General features: G+C 67.9%; 1 protein-coding gene across 1 annotated transcript; it reads left to right on the top strand.

The window, feature by feature from the left end:
* The first annotated feature begins 2,116 nt into the window (after window positions 1–2,116).
* On the top strand, window positions 2,117–20,395 carry KCNH3 (potassium voltage-gated channel subfamily H member 3). The gene is made up of 14 exons (XM_044995444.1): window positions 2,117–3,171; window positions 3,497–3,628; window positions 4,426–4,556; window positions 5,013–5,262; window positions 9,947–10,104; window positions 10,263–10,470; window positions 11,392–11,673; window positions 12,720–12,919; window positions 13,526–13,775; window positions 14,687–14,898; window positions 17,825–18,114; window positions 18,465–18,571; window positions 19,163–19,239; window positions 19,467–20,395. The coding sequence occupies exons 1-14, from the start codon at window positions 2,442–2,444 to the stop codon at window positions 20,022–20,024; spliced, it is 3,585 nt and encodes a 1,194-aa protein (XP_044851379.1). The 5' UTR covers window positions 2,117–2,441; the 3' UTR covers window positions 20,025–20,395.

The following is a 20,395-nucleotide window of genomic DNA, read 5'->3' on the forward strand; positions in this document are numbered from 1 at the left end:
CTAGCACTGACCCACTGGGTGACTTTGGACAGTTCCCAGCTCCTCTCTGCCTCGGTTTCCCTGTGCTCCGGACACTGCTTCTCACGCGCCCTGCCCGGCTGGCTGGGGAACGGAGGATCCTTGCTCCAGGAGCTGATTGCTATAAATACCCGAGCCCCCTTCCCCCTCCCCAGCTTGCAGTGAGTAACATCAGCAGGCAAATTACAGAGCAGGGCCTGGGTGCCTGCGGCACACGCAGCGCTGTCAGCCTGGGGGAGCAGGGGTGTAGCGAGGAGCCGGCATTGCCAGGGGGTGCAGGGCGACAAGCCCCGAGACGAGCCTTGGTGGCGATGCGGGGGGCCCTCGGGCAGGGGTCCGATCCCCAGAGGCAGGTTCCTCGGGGAGGCCCAGGGGCCTGGCTGTAAACAGCAGAGACTGGACATGTGGCTCCGGGGCTGACGGGGTTCGCACAGGCGGCCCTGGCGCGGTGCGGCGGGAGGGGCCCGCTGGGTGTGATGCTTTTCCCTGCGTCCTTCTCAGCCCCCAGCCTGGGTGCAAAGGGGGCACTCGGCACATGGCAACGCCGCCCAGGGATTGCTCAGCGCTGAAATGCAGCTGCCTCTGGGGTGGGATGCAGCAGCTGTTGAGCAGCATGTAACCATGCTGCCCAGGGGCCTGCGGTTCAGGCTGGGGGTGAGGGTGGTTTATGCCTCATCTGAAATCTCCCGGCTTGGGCACCTGCTCTCTCTGCAGCGCCTGGGTCAGAGCCACGCTGGCGGGGGGCATGTTAGGGCCTAGAAAGGAACAAGTTTCCTATTCAGCAGCCCTGAGCCCCAGCTGGGTGTTGGGCCAGGCCGGAGCCTCGGGCTGGGTTATCCCCTCGGTGCCTGGCCGCTGGCTTGGAGCTGGGGGAGCCGGTTCCCCATGTGTGTTTGGCCCTGAGGGGATCACATCATCTCTGTGCTCCCAGGTCTGAGTACGGACCAGGCCCAGCCCGACGCCGGGGTCTGAGCGCGGACCAGGCCCAGCCCGGCGCCGGGGTCTGAGCGCGGTCGAGGCCCAGCCGGGGTCTGAGTACGGACCAGGCCCAGCCCGGCGCCGGGGTCTGAGCGCGGACCAGGCCCAGCCCGGCGCCGGGGTCTGAGCACGGCCGAGGCCCAGCCGGGGTCTGAGTACGGACCAGGCCCAGCCCGACGCCGGGGTCTGAGAGCGGCCGAGGCCCAGCCCAGGTCTGATCGCGGCCGAGGCCCAGCCTGGCGCCGGGGTCTGAGTGTGGCCGAGGCCCAGCCCGGCGCCAGGGTCTGATCGCGGCCGAGGCCCAGCCGGGGTCTGAGTACGGACCAGGCCCAGCCCGGCGCCGGGGTCTGAGCGCGGACCAGGCCCAGCCCGGCGCCGGGGTCTGAGCGCGGACCAGGCCCAGCCCGACGCCGGGGTCTGAGCGCGGCCGAGGCCCAGCCGGGGTCTGAGCGCGGCCGAGGCCCAGCCCGGCGCCGGGGTCTGAGCGCGGACCAGGCCCAGCCCGGCGCCGGGGTCTGAGCGCGGCCGAGGCCCAGCCCGGCGCCGGGGTCTGAGCGCGGCCGAGGCCCAGCCCGGCGCCGGGGTCTGAGTGTGGCCGAGGCCCAGCCCGGCGCCGGGGTCTGAGCGCGGACCAGGCCCAGCTGGTGTCGCGGGCTGGGGCAGGAGGCCAGGCCAGGGGCTCTGAGCTGTGTTGTTGTTCCAGCACCGGGCCCATGTGGGACCCCCCTGGGGGGGCACTTTACGGCTGAGCCAGGCTGGGTGCAGCGACGCTGCCTCTCGGGGGAGCCGCTCCTGCAGCTGAGCCCAATTAGCTGGTGGAGCCGCCCCCAGGGGGGCCGTTACCTGGGCTGATTTACAGCCGCAGCCCAGGAGCTGAGCGCTGGGGGGGGCTGGGCGCTGGGCGGGAGCTGGTCTGACCAGACCGGGGGGGTGCCCCCTCCCCCCCAATCCTCTTTAGTTTTGGGAACCCGTGTTACATTCCACAGCGGGACAGAGCCCCCCCCCAGCCTGGCCCCCACATGGAGCAAGGTCCCCAGGGCGGGTGTTGGGGCGGGGGGGCCTCCAGGTTTGAAAACTCCCCTGGGGGGGTCAGGCTGGGAGCAGCCGTTCTCTCCCTTCCCCCACCCCGCTTGTGTCCCCCCCTTGCTGCTGTTCAAATGCAAATGTATGCAAATGAGGCAGGGCTGGGAGTGGGCTCCGGCTCTCAGCTGGTGCGAACGAGGCAGGTTCTGTCCAAATGGCGCAGAGATGAGTAACCGCGCCAGGAGCCGCGGGGTAAAAATAGCCCGAGTGGGGCCTGCGGGTGCAGACGCCCCCGGGCACCTGGAAGATGGGGGCTGGGCCCCTGGGTTGCCCCTCCCCCCATCCCAGCCTTCCAGTCCCGCCTGCACCCCCCAGGACCACAGCAAGACCCACCGGCCTGGCGCTCCCCACACCCTGTCCCGATGCCTTTCTCTGTGCCCTGCTCTGTGCCCGTCCCCCTCTGCCCCGGGCCGGGAGCCCGTCCCCACGCCCTGCCCCGGTGCTGGCCGCTCTGCCCGGGGCCGGGAGCCCGTCCCCACGCCCTGCCCCGGTGCTGGCCGCTCTGCCCGGGGCCGGGAGCCCGTCCCCACGCCCTGCCCCGGTGCTGGCCGCCCTGCCCGGGGCCGGGAGCCCGTCCCCACGCCCTGCCCCGGTGCTGGCCGCTCGGCCCGGGGCCGGGAGCCCGTCCCCACGCCCTGCCCCGGTGCTGGCCGCTCGGCCCGGGGCCGGGAGCCCGTCCCCACGCCCTGCCCCGGTGCTGGCCGCCCTGCCCGGGGCCGGGAGCCCGTCCCCACGCCCTGCCCCGGTGCTGGCCGCTCGGCCCGGGGCCGGGAGCCCGTCCCCACGCCCTGCCCCGGTGCTGGCCGCTCGGCCCGGGGCCGGGAGCCCGTCCCCACGCTGGCGCCTCATGTCTTGCAGACAGTAACTTTGTGCTGGGCAACGCGCAGGTGCGCAGCAGCTTCCCGGTGGTTTACTGCTCCGACGGCTTCTGCGAGCTGACGGGCTTCTCGCGGGCCGAGGTCATGCAGCGCTGCTGCGCCTGCACCTTCCTCTACGGGCCCGACACCAGCGAGCTCGTCCGCCAGCAGATCCGCAGGGCGCTGGACGAGCGCCAGGAGTTCAAGGCTGAGCTGATCCTCTACAGGAAGAGCGGTGAGTGAACATGGCGGGGACTCGGCCCCCACCAGGGGCTGCAGCTGGGAGCCAGGACTCCTGGGTTCTCTCCCCAGCTCTGCGAGGGGGGGGTCTATTACTTAGAGCAGGGGGGACGGGGCTGGGAGCCAGGACTCCTGGGGTCTCTCCCCAGCTCTGCCCTGCTGCACACGCTCAGAGGCAAGTCCCTCGCTTGCTCTGTGCCTCAGTTTCCCCTTCACTTCTGGTGGGAGGGGAGTGGGGGGCTAATCCCCTTGGCACCCTGGGGGGCAAGGGGGGTGAGCACAGCGCTCCAGGCCGTTAGCAGCTCCCCGCTCTCCCCCAGGTACCCCCTTCTGGTGCCTCCTGGACGTGGTGCCCATTAAGAACGAGAAGGGCGAGGTGGCGCTTTTCCTGGTCTCCCACAAGGACATCACCGACAGCAAGAGCCGGCCGGGTGCCGAGAGCTGGAAGGAAGGTGCGTGGGGGTGGGGGTCTGGGGGGCATTGCAGGGGGGGTCTGCTGGCAATCTCCATGGCAACTGGGCCTTAGAGACAGCCCCAGACACTCCCGCTCACTGGCCAAGCAAATCGTGGGCCCGTGAGAGGCTGGGTAACAGCCTGCTACTGCTGCCATCTGGTGGAGCGACTCCTCTCGCTCAAGTTGCAGGGGCCCGGTCCATGAGTGGAGAATGGCCCAGGTTGGATGCGGGGGTTGCATGTTACACAGATGCACACGACACGCGTGTGGAATGGATTTCGTTACGTGCACCAATATGGAGGTGATAAAATTCATGTGGAGGGGGTGGGGCCGAGGGGTTTGGAGTGTGGGAGGGGGCTCGGGGTGGGGGTGGGGCGAGCTCTGGGGTGGGGCCAGGGATGAGGGGTTTGGGGTGTGGGAGGGGGCTCGGGGTGGGGGGGATGGGCTCTGGAGTGGGGCCGGGGATGAGGGGTTTGGGGTGTGGGAGGGGGCTCGGGGCGGGGGGATGGGCTGGGGGCGGGGGAGGGGATGAGGGGTTTGGGGTGTGGGAGGGGGCTGGGGGCAGGGGGGATGAGGGGTTTGGGGTGTGGGAGGGGGCTGGGGGCGGGGGAGGGGATGAGGGGTTTGGGGTGCAGGCTGCCCTGGGGCTGCACCAGGGAGAGAGGACTCCCGCCCCCCAGCTCTCCCCACAGCAGCCCCTGGACTGGGGGGGCGGTTGCGCAGCTTAGAGGGACCGTCGATGCGGACGCCCCCGGGGGCCCCTAACGTCTGGCTGCTCCCCCCTCTCTCGGGCAGGTGGGAGGCGCCGGTTCAGCCGGGCCGGCGCCAGAGGGTTCAATGCCAACCGGCGCCGGAGCCGGGCTGTGCTGTATCACCTCTCCGGGCACCTGCAGAAACAGGGCAGGAGCAAACACAAGCTCAACAAGGTGCATGGGGGGGGGGACGAGACCCTGAGTTGGGGTGGGCGGGGGGGGTTCCCTGGGGGGGGCGGAGGGCTGCCTGGGTCGGAGGGGTTTGGGGCAGGCTGGGGGAGGGTTCCTGGGGGGGGCGGAGGGCTGCCTGGGTCGGAGGGGTTCGGGGCAGGCTGGGGGGGGGTACACTGAGGGGGGTGGGGGGCTGCCTGGGTCGGAGGGGTTTGGGGCAGGCTGGGGAGGGTTCCTGGGGGGGGCGGAGGGCTGCCTGGGTCGGAGGGGTTTGGGGCAGGCTGGGGGGGGTTCCCTGAGGGGGGTGGGGGGCTGCCTGGGTCGGAGGGGTTTGGGGCAGGCTGGGGGGGGTCCCTGGAGAGGGCGGGGGGCTGCCGGGGTCGGAGGGGTTTGGGGCAGGCTGGGGGGGTTCCCTGAGGGAGGGGCTGACCCCGGCGCTGACCCCAGCCCCTCGCCCAGGGCGTGTTCGGGGACAAGCCCTCGCTCCCCGAGTACAAGGTGGCCGCGATCCGGAAGTCGCCCTTCATCCTGCTGCATTACGGCGCCTTCAAGGCCGGCTGGGACGGGCTCATCCTGCTGGCCACTCTCTACGTGGCCGTGACGGTGCCCTACAGCGTCTGTGTCGGCGCCGGCTCCGACGAGGGGCTCACGGCCAGCCGCGGCCCCCCCAGCGTCTGCGACCTGTGCGTGGAGATCCTCTTCATCCTGGGTGAGGAGCCGGCTCTGCCGGTGCCCCTCACTCCCGACCCGCAGCCCCCTGCCCGGCTACCCCGCTGCCGGCGCCCCTCACTCCCGACCCGCAGCCCCCTGCCCGGCTACCCCGCTGCCGGCGCCCCTCACTCCCGACCCGCAGCCCCCTGCCCGGCTACCCCGCTGCCGGCGCCCCTCACTCCCGACCCGCAGCCCCCTGCCCGGCTACCCCGCTGCCGGCGCCCCTCACTCCCGACCCGCAGCCCCCTGCCTGGCTACCCCATTGCCGGCGCCCCTCACTCCCGACCCACAGCCCCCTGCCCGGCTACCCCGCTGCCGGCTCTGCCCATGCCCCTCACTCCCGACCCGCAGCCCCCTGCCCGGCTACCCCGCTGCCGGTGCCCCTCACTCCCGACCCGCAGCCCCCTGCCCAGCTACCCCGCTGCCGGCGCCCCTCACTCCCGACCCGCAGCCCCCTGCCCGGCTACCCCGCTGCCGGCGCCCCTCACTCCCGACCCGCAGCCCCCTGCCCAGCTACCCCGCTGCCGGCGCCCCTCACTCCCGACCCGCAGCCCCCTGCCCGGCTACCCCGCTGCCGGTGCCCCTCACTCCCAACCCGCAGCCCCCTGCCTGGCTACCCTGCTGCCAGCGCCCCTCACTCCCGACCCACAGCTCCCTGCCTGGCTACCCCATTGGCGGCGCCCCTCACTCCCGACCCGCAGCCCCTGCCCGGCTACCCCATTGCCGGCGCCCCTCACTCCCGACCCACAGCCCCCTGCCCGGCTACCCCGCTGCCGGCTCTGCCCATGCCCCTCACTCCCGACCCGCAGCCCCCTGCCCGGCTACCCCGCTGCCGGCGCCCCTCACTCCCAACCCGCAGCCCCCTGCCTGGCTACCCCGCTGCCAGCGCCCCTCACTTCTGACCCACAGCCCCCTGCCTGGCTACCCCGCTGCCAGCGCCCCTCACTCCCGACCCGCAGCCCCCTGCCTGGCTACCCCATTGCCGGCGCCCCTCACTCCCGACCCGCAGCCCCTGCCCAGCTACCCCGTTGCCGGCTCTGCCCATGCCCCTCACTCCCGACCCACAGCCCCCTGCCCGGCTACCCCGCTGCCAGCTCTGCCCATGCCCCTCACTCCCGACCCGCAGCCCTCTGCCCGGCTACCCCGCTGCTGGCTCTGCCAGTGCCCCTGTCACGGAGTCCCCGGGCGCTGCTCTGGAACTGCTCCCCACAAAGCCAGGCAGGACTCCGGGGAGCCTCTTCTCCCTCGGAGCAGCCTGTCTGCAGGGCAAGAAGCTCCCGCGGCTTCACCTCCTGGGTCTCTCCTTGGAGCATTCAGGATCCTCTGCCCCTCCGTGCGCTTCCCCCAGCGAGTCCGACCAGGCGGGGTCCTGGGGCGGCCACGGGGTCCTGCCCCCCCACTTCGCAGTCAGATGTGACTCTCAGCCAGCCAGTGACACAGAGGTTTATTTGATGACAGGAACAGGGTCTAAAACAGAGCTTGTAGGTACAGGGAACCGGACCCCTCGGCCGGGTCCATTCTGGGGGGCAGTGAGCCAGACCCCCACATCTGCACTTCACTCCGCGTCCCCAGCCAGCTCCAGACTGACACCCCCTCCACCCCCTCTTCTCTGGCCTTTGTCTCTTTCCTGGGCCAGGAGGTCATCTGATCTTTGTTCACCTTTAGCGTCCCCTTGCAGGGGGGAAGGGCCCCGGCCATTTGTTGCCAGGAGACAGAGTGTCAGTGACTTATGCACACTGGCCTGTATCCCTGTAACACTGCAGTTCTGGTGGGACCCAACTGAGGTGCCAATTCAGGACAAGTTGCTTAGAACAGGGCAGTTGCAGCCCCAGGCTGGGGTTTCTCCACCTCTAAGGCACCAAAGCAGCCAGACAAAGAGGACTTGGGTCTCACCCCACTGGCTAACCACACGTCACACAAGCAATTCCCTCCGACACTCCAGTCTCCCAGTATCACCAGCAGCGCCACTCGTCCTGGAGACGAATGGTTACGAAAACCAACCCCCCGATAAAGGAACAAGGTTCTCTCGATCCCAAAGGTCCAAGCCCCAGACCCAGGTCAATCTACACATCAGATCTTACCCACAAATCACGCTGGTGCCGATCCTTTAGCATCTAAAATCTAAAGGTTTATTCAGAAAAGGAAAAAGGTAGAGCTGAGAGCTAGAATTGGTTAAATGGAATCAATTCCACACAGTGATGGCAACGTTCTTGGTTCAGGCTTGTAGCAGGGATGGAATAAACTGCAGGTTCAAATCAAGTCTCTGGAACATCCCCCGCTGGGATGGGTCATTCAGTCCTTTGTTCAGAGCTTCAGTTTGTAGCAAAATCCCTCCAGAGGTAGAAGCAGGATTGAAGACAAGATGGAGATGAGGCATCGGCCTTTTATAGGCTTTTCCAGGTGTAAGACCCTCTTTGGCCTTACTGTGGAAAATTACAGCAAAATGGAGTCTGGAGTCACACGGACAAATCCCTCACTTTGCTGAGTACAAGGCGGATCTGCCTCCTGTCAATGAGTCAATTGTGTAGCTGATGGGCCTTAATGGGCCATCAAGCAGCCAGGCAGAGCTAACACCAACTTGTCTGGGGTGTCACCCAGAAGCACAGCACAAGTTTGAAATACAGACAGGACAGAGCCAATTCTCATAACTTCAGCTACAAAAATGATACAGACACACAGACAGCAGCATCATAACCAGCAAACCAGAACCTAAATAAATAAAAATATAAAAGTTAATGGAGACATACCTGTCTCCTAGAACTGGAAGGGACCCTGAAGGGTCACTGAGTCCAGCCCCCTGCCTTCACTAGCAGAACCAAGTACTGATTTTGCCCCAGATCCCTAAATGGTCCCCTCAAGGATTGAACTCACAACCCTGGGTTTAGCAGGCCAATGCTCAAACCACTGTGCTCTTCCTCCACCCCCTTTATGTGAGCTTTGGTGCCACTACAGGACTTTGGTTGCAACCATGTTCTATAGGGTCCCAGATTATGTCAATAACGTCACAATCCCACCACCTAGAGACTTAAGAAATGCATTGGGGAAACTGAGGCAGCCACACAGTATTCAGAGGAAACATTAAGAACAGTCCCACTTCCTCACATCCCGTCACTCCCGACCCACAGCCCCCTGCCCGGCTACCCCACTGCCAGCTCTGCCGGTGCCCCTCACTCCCGACCCGCAGCCCCCTGCCCGGCTACCCCACTGCCAGCTCTACTGGTGCCCCTCACTCCTGACCCGCAGCCCCTGGCCTGGCTACCCCACTGCCAGCTCTGCCGGTGCCCCTCACTCCCGACCCGCAGTCCCCTGCCTGGCTACCCCCCTGCCAGCTCTGCCGGTGCCCCTCACTCCTGACCCGCAGCCCCCTGCCTGCCTACCCCACTGCCAGCTCTGCTGGTGCCCCTCACTCCTGACCACAGCCCCCTCCCCGGCTACCCCACTGCCAGCTCTACTGGTGCCCCTCACTCCCGACCCGCAGCCCCTGGCCTGGCTACCCCGCTGCCACCTCTGCTGGTGCCCCTCACTCCCGACCCACAGCCCCCTCCCCGGCTACCCCACTGCCAGCTCTGCTGGTGCCCCTCACTCCTGACCCGCAGCCCCTGGCCTGGCTACCCCACTGCCAGCTCTACTGGTGCCCCTCACTCCTGACCCGCAGCCCCCTGCCTGGCTACCCCACTGCCAGCTCTGCTGGTGCCCCTCACTCCCGACCCGCAGCCCCTGGCCTGGCTACCCCACTGCCAGCTCTGCCGGTGCCCCTCCTGACCCGCAGTCCCCTGCCTGGCTACCCCCCTGCCAGCTCTGCCGGTGCCCCTCACTCCCGACCCGCAGTCCCCTGGCCTGGCTACCCCCCTGCCAGCTCTGCCGGTGCCCCTCACTCCCGACCCGCAGTCCCCTGCCTGGCTACCCCCCTGCCAGCTCTGCCGGTGCCCCTCACTCCTGACCCGCAGCCCCCTGCCTGCCTACCCCACTGCCAGCTCTGCTGGTGCCCCTCACTCCCGACCCGCAGCCCCTGGCCTGGCTACCCCGCTGCCACCTCTGCTGGTGCCCCTCACTCCCGACCCACAGCCCCCTCCCCGGCTACCCCACTGCCAGCTCTGCTGGTGCCCCTCACTCCTGACCCGCAGCCCCTGGCCTGGCTACCCCACTGCCAGCTCTACTGGTGCCCCTCACTCCTGACCCGCAGCCCCTGGCCTGGCTACCCCACTGCCAGCTCTGCCGGTGCCCCTCCTGACCCGCAGTCCCCTGCCTGGCTACCCCCCTGCCAGCTCTGCCGGTGCCCCTCACTCCCGACCCGCAGTCCCCTGCCCGGCTACCCCACTGCCAGCTCTACTGGTGCCCCTCACTCCTGACCCGCAGCCCCCTGCCTGGCTACCCCACTGCCAGCTCTGCTGGTGCCCCTCACTCCCGACCCGCAGCCCCTGGCCTGGCTACCCCACTGCCAGCTCTGCCGGTGCCCCTCACTCCTGATCCGCAGTCCCCTGCCCGTCTACCCCACTGCCAGCTCTGCCGGTGCCCCTCACTCCCGACCCGCAGCCCCTGCCGTCCCAGCCGTGGCTCTTTGCTTGGCGCTGCTCGCAGGGCAGGACCCCTCCTCCCCCCGGGGGCTGCGCTGAAGCCCTTGAGCTCAGTTCACTGGTGACTCCCCCGCCACGTTAACCCCGCGGGCGCTGTGCTCCCCGCAGACATCGTGCTCAATTTCCGCACCACCTTCGTCAGCAAGTCGGGCCAGGTGGTGTTCGACCCGCACTCCATCTTCCTGCACTACCTCACCAGCTGGTTCCTGCTGGACCTGCTCGCCGCCCTGCCCTTCGACCTGCTCTATGCCTTCAAGGTCAACGTGGTGAGTCGGCCCCGGGGGGCGCGGAGGGGAGGGACCGAGCCAGCCCCCAGCCTTGGGCCTCAGCAGCTCCAGCCCCGTAGCGGCCTCTGCCAGGCTCAGCCCCCCTGCTGGGGGAGCCCCGCAGGGCCCTTCCCCACCCCCGCGCTCTCTCCCCGCAGTATTTCGGGGCTCACCTGCTGAAGACGGTGCGGCTGCTGCGGCTGCTGCGGCTGCTGCCGAACCTGGACCGGTACTCGCAGTACAGCGCCGTGGTGCTGACGCTGCTCATGATCGTCTTCGCTCTGCTGGCCCACTGGGTCGCCTGCGTCTGGTTCTTCATCGGCCAGCTGGAGATCGAGAGCAGCCGCTCGGAGCTGCCGGAGATCGGTATGTGGGGCACACGCGTGTGCACGGGGCACCCCTGCCGTGCCGCACCACACACGTGCGATTGCACGCCCAGTCACAATAGGTGCACCCGCCGCTCCGCACCACATGTGTGTGATTGCACAGCCAATCACAACAGGCAGACACCTGCCACTCCGCACCACACACGTGCGATTGCACACCCAGTCACAATAGGTGCACCCGCCGCGCTGCACCACACACGTGTGATTGCACGCCCAGTCACAACAGGTGCACCCGCCGCCTTGCACCACATGTGTGTGATTGCACAGCCAATCACAACAGGCAGACACCCACCACTCCGCACCACACACGTGCGATTGCACACCCAGTCACAATAGGTGCACCCGCCGCGCTGCACCACACACGTGCGATTGCACGCCCAGTCACAACAGGTGCACCCGCCGCTCTGCACCACGTGTGTGATTTCACAGCCAATCACAACAGGCGTGCACCCACTGCTCTGCACCACTTGTGATCGATTGCACACCTAGTCACAACAGGCATACACCTGCACCACGTGTGTGTGCACAGGGCACACCCCAACAGGTTCACCTGCCACTCTGCACCACACAGGTGCAATCGCATGCTCAGTCACAATAGGCGTACACCTGCTGCTCTGCTCGACACGTGTGTGATCGCACATCCGCTCACAACTCGTGTGCACCTGCCTCTGTGAACCATGTGCACACGCGGGGGGAGCATGCATAGCTCCAGACATACATGTGTGCACATACATCCCCCCCCAGCACACAGGCTGAGGTGCCCCTACTAAGCCCATCCCCCGCCAGCCAGCCTGCCCCTGCCCTGGGCTTGCTCCCGCCAGGGGTCAGGCCCTCCCTCTGGGCCCCTGCCCCAGCTCGTGCTCCGCCCCAGGGGGGCTTTGACCCGTCTCTCCCCCCCCAGGTTGGCTCCAGGAGCTGGCGCGGCGTCTCGAGAGCCCCTACTACCTGGCGAGGAAGAGCTGCAGATCCCCGGCCAACGGGACGGGCCCGGGGGTGCCCCCCGAGGCCAACTGCAGCCTCAACGGGAGCAGCTGGGAGCTGCTGGGGGGCCCGTCTCTGCGTAGCTCCTACCTCACCTCCCTCTACTTCGCCCTCAGCAGCCTGACCAGCGTCGGCTTCGGCAACGTCTCGGCCAACACCGACACCGAGAAAATCTTCTCCATCTGCACCATGCTCATCGGGGGTGAGGGGCGGGGGCAGGGCACCAGGGGAGCAGAGCCCTCGGGGGGAGGCAGACACAGGGCCGGGCCCTGAGGCCAGGGTGAGGGGCACCAGGAGGCCGGGGGGGCTGACAGAGGCGTGAGTGGGCAGAGGGCGGCCTGGGGGGAGGGGAACCAGGGCATGGAAGGTGCCCCGGGGAGTTAGGTGCTGGGTGAGGCGGGGGAGATACTGGGGGTGACCAGCGGGGGGGGATCAGGCTGCTCCCCCATCTCTGTACCAGGACCCCAGTGACCTCGTCTCCTGGGCACTTTGCATCCTGGCCTCCTGCCAAGGGATGGGCTGGGGGAGCCCTGGGGGGACCCTGGGGGGGAAGTAGCAGTGCCCCCCCAACCGCCTGTGCCCACCCCATCCCCACAGTCTCACCCGGGCTCTGGATACGGCAACGGGCAGTTGCCATGGAGACGGGTGAGCGCCTGTCGTGTGAGTGGGCGGGCGGGCGGGGGCTTCACCCACAGATGCTGCCAAGGGGGATCACTAGCTGCAGAAGGTGGCCCCCTCCCCCACCCAGCACCCAGGCACCCCCTGCTCTGCCACCCATGGGTGGCAAATGCCCCTCACGCCCGACCCGCAGCCCCTGCTAGCCCAGCCCTGGGCTCCCCCCCAGCTCTGCTGGTGCCCCTCACTCCCGACCCGCAGCCCCTGTTAGCCCAGCGGCAGGCTACCCCCTTCCCTGGCTCTGCTGGTGCCCCTCACTCCCGACCCGCAGCCCCCTGCCAGCCCGGCCCTGGGCTCACCCCCACCCAGCTCTGCCGGTGCCCCTCACTCCCGACCCGCAGCCCCTGCTAGCCCAGCCCTGGGCTCCCCCCTTCCCTGGCTCTGCCGGTGCCCCTCACTCCCGACCCGCAGCCCCCCCGAGTGGGTCTCTACCAAGCGCTTGGGTGGGAGCGATCGGTTCAGTCTGGCTCTGCTCTGAGCCTTCCTGGGCCCTGTCCTTCCAAAGCGAACCCAGGGGTCCGGGCTCCCCGCCCCCGCCCGGCCAGGCCCGACCCCGTCCCGCTCTCCCCGCAGCGCTGATGCACGCCGTGGTGTTCGGGAACGTGACGGCCATTATCCAGCGCATGTACGCCCGGCGCTTCCTCTACCACAGCCGCACCCGCGACCTGCGGGACTTCATCCGCATCCACCGCATCCCCAAGGCGCTCAAGCAGCGCATGCTGGAGTTCTTCCAGACCAGCTGGGCCCTGCACAACGGCATCGACACCCACGAGGTGAGCCCGCTGCCCCGCCCCTCCCCCGCTGCCCTGCCCCTCCCCCGCCGGCCCCACTGCCCCTCCCCCACTGGCCTGCCCCTCCCCCGCTGGCCTGCCCCTCCCCCGCTGGCCCCACCGCCCCTCCCCCGCTGCCCTGCCCCTCCCCCGCCGGCCCCGCCGCCCCTCCCCCGCCACCCTGCCCCTCCCCCGCTGCCCTGTCCCTCCCCCGCCCGCCCCTTTGGCCATCTCACCTCCCCCCACCAGGGTGGTGGGCAGGGCCCATGCATCACTCTCTGCCGGAACGGAGCGAGTTGGCGGGGGCTCATAGACTGGGGTGGGGGCCTTGGTGCATTGAAAACTGTGTTCAAATGACCAGCTCTCACTCTAAGAGCGGGGTGGGGGGTTTCCGGGGCCTGCTAGCAGGCTGGGGGCTCCATAGGGGGCTGGCCTACAGCCAGGGGGGAACTCGGGCCCCCAGGGAGCAGCCTGTTTTGTCTCTACTGGGGTTGGGTTCGTGTGTGCCGTCTCTGGGCAGGGGGCGGGGCTGGCGTGGGGGGGAGGGGCTAGGCTGCCCGAGCAGGAGCTGGGTTCGTTAATTCTGCTCCCCCCCCGGCCCCCGCCCAGCTGCTGCGGAGCCTGCCGGACGAGCTGCGGGCCGACATCGCCATGCACCTGAACAAGGAGCTGCTGCAGCTGCCGGTGTTCGAGGCGGCGAGCCGGGGCTGCCTCCGCGCCCTCTCGCTCAGCATCAAGCCGGCGTTCTGCACCCCGGGCGAGTTCCTCATCCGCCGCGGCGATGCCCTGCAGGCCCTCTACTTCGTGGGCTCGGGCTCCATGGAGGTGCTGAGGGACGACACCGTCCTGGCCATCCTAGGTCTGAGGCATGCCGGGGCAGGGGGGAATCAGGCAGGGACGGGGCCACTCCCCCCCCCCCCCCCCACACACACACTCTCTCTCTCTCTCTGCTTGGTCACGGTGCCGGCTAAGCCAGCGGCTTCACTGAGGATGTGCCCCTCACTCCCGACCTGCAGCCCCTGCTAGCCCAGCCCTGGTCTCCCACCGCCCCAGCTCTGCTGGTGCCCCTCACTCCCGACCCGCAGCCCCCTGCTGGGCCAGCCCTGGGCTCCCCCCTTCCCCAGCTCTGCCGGTGCCCCTCACTCCCGACCCGCAGCCCCCTGCTAGCCCAGCCCTGGGTCCCCCCAGCCCTGCCGGTGCCCCTCACTCCCGACCCGCAGCCCCGGCTAGCCCAGCCCTGGGCTCCCCCCGCCCCAGCTCTGCCGGTGCCCCTCACTCCCGACCCGCAGCCCCTGCTAGCCCAGCCCTGGGCTCCCCCCGCCCCAGCTCTGCCGGTGCCCCTCACTCCCGACCCGCAGCCCCCTGCTAGCCCAGCCTTGGGCTCCCCCCGCCCCAGCTCTGCCGGTGCCCCTCACTCCCAACCCGCAGCCCCTGCTCGCCCAGCCCGGGACTCCCCCCGCCCCAGCTCTGCCGGTGCCCCTCACTCCCGACCCGCAGCCCCTGCTAGCCCAGCCCTGGGCTCCCCCCTTCCCCAGCTCTGCTGGTGCCCCTCACTCCCGACCTGCAGCCCCCTGCTAGCCCAGCCCTGGGGGTCTCTGCTGGTTTTGTGATATAGGGATGGGGATGAGTCCCCCCCCACACCTCAGCGGGCGCAGCGGCCGAGGCTGTTCCCCCCAGGGCCCCAGATGGGCTGTAACGCCTGGTCGGGGGGGGGGGCGGCACTGGGCCTGCTGCACCCCAGGGCGTCAGCGACCCGCCGTTTGCTCCTAGGGAAGGGCGACCTGCTGGGCTGCGACCTCTCGGGCCAGGAGCGCGTGATCAAGGCCAACGCGGACGTCAAGGGCCTGACCTACTGCGACCTGCAGTGCCTGAGCCTGCGGGGGCTGGGTGAGAGCCTGGGGCTGTACCCCGAGTTCGCCCGCAAGTTCCGCCAGGAGATCCGCGCCGAGCTCAGCTACAACCTGGGCAGCGCCGGGGCCCAGGTGAGGGGCGGGGCCGGGGGCGGGGCCTAGTGCTTGGCTGGGGGGGCTCACCGGGGCGAGCTGCTCCAGCCCCAGTGCCGCGGGGGCGGGGGGGCTCGCCCTGACCAGTCGTGCAGGCTGGTTGTGAGGGTGCTGCCCGGGGGAGCCAGCCGAGGTCACTCAGTCAGGGTGAACGGCAGCCAGACAAACCCCAACCGCTGGTGGATCTGCCAGTCCTTAGATTTCCCAGCCAGCGTCGGGGTCTCTCACTGGTTACATAGGTCAGGGCACCTGGGAGGTAATTAACTCTTTCTGGCCCTGTGTCACCTTCCAGTGAGATATTATCTCACACTCAGAGCGTCACCCTGGTCTCACCCCGCTCCAGGTGCCTCCCTGCCCCCCCCCCCGCCCTCCTGAGCCCATGGGGGGCCCCTCCCTTCCTGTCCCAACCATCACTTAACATTCCTGAAACTTAGTCCAATACCCCCACAGTAAAAACGAATCAACCCCCAAGGAAGGGGCTGCAGGAGTGACCCGGGGACCAGGCAGAATCCAGCAGCAGCGCGAGGGCTACCGAGTTTATTGCACCCAATGCAGCAGGTCTGGTTACCTGCCCTGTGGGCGGGTGGCGTCCGTGTGCGTTCGGGGCAAGAGGCCACAGAGCCCGAGGACGGGCTTTGGAGCCCAGGGTGGCGGAGCTGGAGAAGAGGGGGACAGACAGGTACATAGAGGAGACTTTCTGGGACACAGGAGAATGTCCCACCCCTGGTCTGACGGCCTGTGTGCTGGTGGGGCGGATGAAAGTCCCAGGGAAGGAGAACACCCAACTGGAGCAGAGGGGAACAGTCCCATAGTTGGGACCCTCCTTCCAGGTGATGTCGTGGGCTCCTCTCGCACTGAGGACACCTCTCCGGGGGAGGGAACTCCAGTTGTTAGGAAGAGACACTGAGACAGGTATTAGTTATGGGGGAGTCAATCATTGGAAACATAGAGAGCTGGGTTTGCGATGACGGGGAGAACCACTTGGTGACTTGCCTGCCTGGTGCGAAGGTTCTGGATCTCTCGAGACATCTAGACAGACTTATGTGCAGTGCTGGGGATGAGCCGGTGGTCATGGTTCATGTAGGTACCAGTGACATAGGGAAGGGTAGGAGAGACGTCCTGGAGGCCAAATTCAGGCTGCTAGGTGAGAGATTGAAGTCCGGGACTCCATGGTGGCCTTCTCTGAGCTGCTTCCAGTTCCACGCGCAGGGCCAGGTAGACAGGCAGAACTGCAGGGTCTCAATGCGTGGCTGAGACGATGGTGTAGGGAGGAGGGGTTTAGATTTATTAGGAATGGGGCAAACGTAAGGGCTGGGGAAAGCCGAGAGGTGCAGAGGAGCACGTGGTTCAAACAGAGACATCCCTTAGGGGAGGATCTCTTGTCTATGGCCTAGTAAGGAGGTGAGGATGGAGGATGGTAAAATACAGGTAGGAGCTGATGAGAAACAGTCAAATGAAAAAAAGGCCCATTCAGTTACATCATGTAATGGCAGACAGCTGAAAAGTGACAAGTGTTTAGAGTGCTGATATCCCAGTGCTGGGAGGCTGAATACTGAGCTGGGTGCACGCGAGGGCCTCGTATAACACGAGGAGACTGATAGAACGGGCACCACGGACGCTTGGTGGAATGAGGCTAATCAATGGGACGCAGTAATACCAGGGTACAAAAATCCATCGGCCGGACAGAGCCGGGCGTGCTGGCGAGGGCGCTAGATGTGAAAGAAACCGTCCGATCAAATGAAGTAAAAATAGTCAATGACTCAAACTGCACCATAGACGCTCTCTGGACAGTGATTCCAGGCTCTGCTAATAAGAACACAGCGGCAGGGATACCGCACCGAGCACCTGAGCAGGATGGGGCCAGTGGCTGTGAAATGCTCAGGGCGATCAGAGAGGCTGTTAAACTAGTAATGGGGGCTTTCAGCTCTCCCCCCATTGAGTGGGTCCATGTCACCTCGGGATGGGCTGCAGAGATAGTTTCTTGACACCTTAAATGGCTGCTTCGTGGAGCAGCGAGGCCTGGAACCCACAAGCGAGGAGGCAATTCTTGATTTAGTCCTACGTGGAGCACAGGAGCTGGGCCAAGAGCTGAATGTAGCGGCACCGCTTGGCAATAGTGACGGTCATAGAATTACATTTCCCAGCCCTGTGGCGGGGAAACCAGCCCAGCAGCCCAGCGCGGCAGCTTTTCGTTTCAGGCAGGGGAACGACACACAAATGAGGAAGTTCGTTAAACAGCTGGATAATAAGACAGAAACTATCATGTTGCCTCTATATAAATCCATGGGCCGCCCACCCCTTGAATGCTGGTCTATAAAACCCTGCCCGGTGAGGCGACAGTGACTAAGGACGTGTTCTTGACTCCTCGTTACACCAGACCGAGGGGTCACCCAATGAAATTAAAAGGCAGCAGGTTTAAGACAAACACAAGGACGTTCTGCTTCACACACCGCAGGCACCGGTGGGACTCCTCGCCAAGGGCTGTTGTGATGCCAAGACTCTAACAGGGTTCAGAAAAGAACTAGGGACGTTCCTGGAGGCCAGGGGTCCATCAGTGGCTACTAGCCAGGCTGGGCAGGGAGGGGTCCCTGGCCTTTGCCAGAAGCTGGGAAGGGGCGACAGGGGATGGGTCACTGGCTGAGTCCCCGTTAGGGTCACTCCCTCGGGGGCCCCCGGCGCTGGCTGCTGTCGGCCGACAGGACGCTGGGCGGGCTGGACCCTTGGTCTGACCCGGTCTGACTGTTCTTCCGTCAGCGAGAAAAGGCCGCTCGGGCTGGGCGCAGGCATCACGCGAGAATCCCTGGGGAGGGGGTGGTGACCTGGCACCGGGCGTGTGGGGCAGATGCAGGGCCAGGGAGCCCCTCCCCCACACCGACCCCCTCCTGTTCCCCCCCCCCCCCTGCAGGCCGACACCAGCTCGCTGAACGGTGACAATACCCTGCTGGAGGACAAGGCGGCCGAGGCCGCGCAGGACTCCCCGGTGCCCCCGCCCCGCTCGCCAGCTGGCCCAGCCCTGGGGCCCTCGGCCAGCCCCCCACCGCCCCCTGGCTGCCCCCCCGCGGCCGTAGGAGCCAAGCTGCTGTCGCCCAGGAGGGGCGTCCTGCCCCGGCCGCGGCGCCTGCCCCCCGCTGCCGGCCCCCAGGCCCTGCAGCTCCACGACCTGCCCTGGATGGGGCCCCCCGACCTCAGCCCCAGGTAAGGTGGTGATGGGGGGGGGGTCGCGGTGTTTCCTGCTGGTTACCCTGGGGGCTGGGCACGCGGCTCAGCTCCGCCCATGCGGCTTTAGGGAACGACCCCCCCCGGGGCGGTTTGGGGGCAAGGCCTGAGCCCTTTGGGGACACCCAGCTGGGTAGCCCTGGGCTAATGGGGGGGGTGGATGGAGCCCCCCCCCCCTGCTCGGTAGCTCTGGGGTCCCATGGCTGATGCGGGGGGGGGGGGGAGGTTCCCAGCCTGCCCCCCCTGCCCTGTGCTGGGCGGCCCTGGGGCTGATGGCCCGGGGGGGGGGGGCTCTGTACCCGCTGTGACGGTGCCGCTCTGCACTGCAGGGTGGTGGACGGCATCGAGGAAGACGCCTGCGGCTCGGATACGTCCATGTTCAGCTTCCAGGTCGGCCCCTCGGGCCCCGAGTGCAGCAGCCCCTCCACCGGGCCAGGTACTGTCAGCGCCCCGGCAGGGTCTGGGCACTAGGACTCCTGGGTTCTCTCCCTGGGAGGGGGTGGGGGGGCGGTGGTCCTCCCAGGTTCTCGCCCCTGCTCCAGGAGGGCTGGGAGCTAGGACTCCTGGGTTCTCTCCCCTGCTCTGGGTGGGGCTGGGGGGCCAGGACTCCTGGGTTCTCTCCCCTGCTCTGGGTGGGGCTGGGGTCAGGACGCCTGGGTTCGCTCCGCTGCGCTGGGTGGGGCTGGGGGCCAGGACTCCTGGGTTCTCTCCCCTGCTCTGGGTGGGCCTGGGGTCAGGACTCCTGGGTTCTCTCCCCTGCTCTGGGTGGGGCTGGGGGCCAGGACTCCTGGGTTCTCTCCGCTGCTCTGGGTGGGGCTGGGGCCAGGACTCCTGGGTTCTCTCCCCTGCTCCGGGTGGGGCTGGGGCCAGGACTCCTGGGTTCTCTCCCCTGCTCTGGGTGGGGCTGGGGGCCAGGACTCCTGGGTTCTCTCCCCTGCTCTGGGTGGGGCTGGGGGCCAGGACTCCTGGGTTCTCTCCCCTGCTCCAGGAGGGCTGGGTGCTAAGCTGCCGTCTCCCCTTGCCCCAGAGAGCGGGTTGCTCGCCATCCCCCTGGGCCCGGCGGAGCTGACGGGCGCTGATGCCATCGAGAAGCTGCAGCAGGCGGTAAGTGCGTGGGGGGCTCAGCAGGTGGGCAGCCAGCACCCCTGGCCTCGGGCCCGGGGGGTGGGGCAGAGCATTGGTACTGGGTAACCGTGCACTGGGTTCAGGGAGCCCCAGGCCAGGGGAGCGGGCAGAGGGCCCTGCCTGGGCATGGTTCTCCCACCTGGCCCAGGGTGCTGCCCCCACGCTGAGGTCTGCCCCTGGCACTCACCCCCTCTCGCTGCCCCCAGGTGGCCGAGCTGTCGGGGCAGGTCCTGCAGATGCGCGAGGGGCTGCAGTCGCTGCGCCAGGCCCTGCAGCTCTTCCTGCTGTCCCAGCCGCCGGCGCCGCTCGCCCGCCCCGAGGGCCCCTTCCCCAGCGCCACCCTGCTGCAGCCGCTGCGCGTGGAGACGGGCATCCCGGCCTTCTTCCTGCACAGCTCCGCGCCCGGCCCGTGCCTCAACGCAGCCTGCCCCCACGCCCGGCCTGCGCCCCCGTGGGCCTGGGGCCCCCCCTGGACCTCGGCAGGGGGGACGGACGCGGCGCTCACGGCTAACGCGGCCCCTGCCCCGGCGGAGCTTGGCAGCACGTGGCCAGCGGCCGGCCCCACGGCAGCACCGGCTGGACACCACGGGGCCACGCACCCGCCACCGGCTCCGCCAGCCGCTGAGACGGACCCCAAGGGAGCTCCAGCTACGGCCACGTTGCCTCTGCCCTGGGACCCACCCGGGCTGGAGATGGTGCTGCTGGGCTGCCACGGTGCCGTGGGCGCCCCCTGCTGGCCCCGGGAGGAGGGCACAGGCATGTGAAGGCTGCACCCCCCCACACACACCGGGATTTTTCTGCCCCCCTGGAGAGCCAGGGGGCCTGGCCTGGCCTGGCCGCACAGCCCCTGGTGGGAGCCCCCGCCGGCCACGGGGCTCGGGCCTCGTTCCCAAGCCAGCAGCGCTGCGGGGGGAGAGACCCGAGCTGGCCCCCAGGGCACAGGGGCAGGGCCCCGCCTGGCCTGTGGAGCTGGGGGAGGCAGTAGGGGGCAGCAGGGCTTCCAGTCCATCGGGCTTCCCCTCCCCCTCCCTGTTTACAGTAAAACAGCTGCCTTTGGATCTCTGGTCTTGTGTCTATTCAGGGCTCTGCCCTGGCGACGTGTGGCAGAGCAGCCGTGGTGGGCCCAGCCCCAGGC

Source organism: Mauremys mutica, chromosome 20, assembly GCF_020497125.1.
Source record: "Mauremys mutica isolate MM-2020 ecotype Southern chromosome 20, ASM2049712v1, whole genome shotgun sequence".
Lineage (NCBI taxonomy): Eukaryota > Metazoa > Chordata > Testudines > Geoemydidae > Mauremys > Mauremys mutica.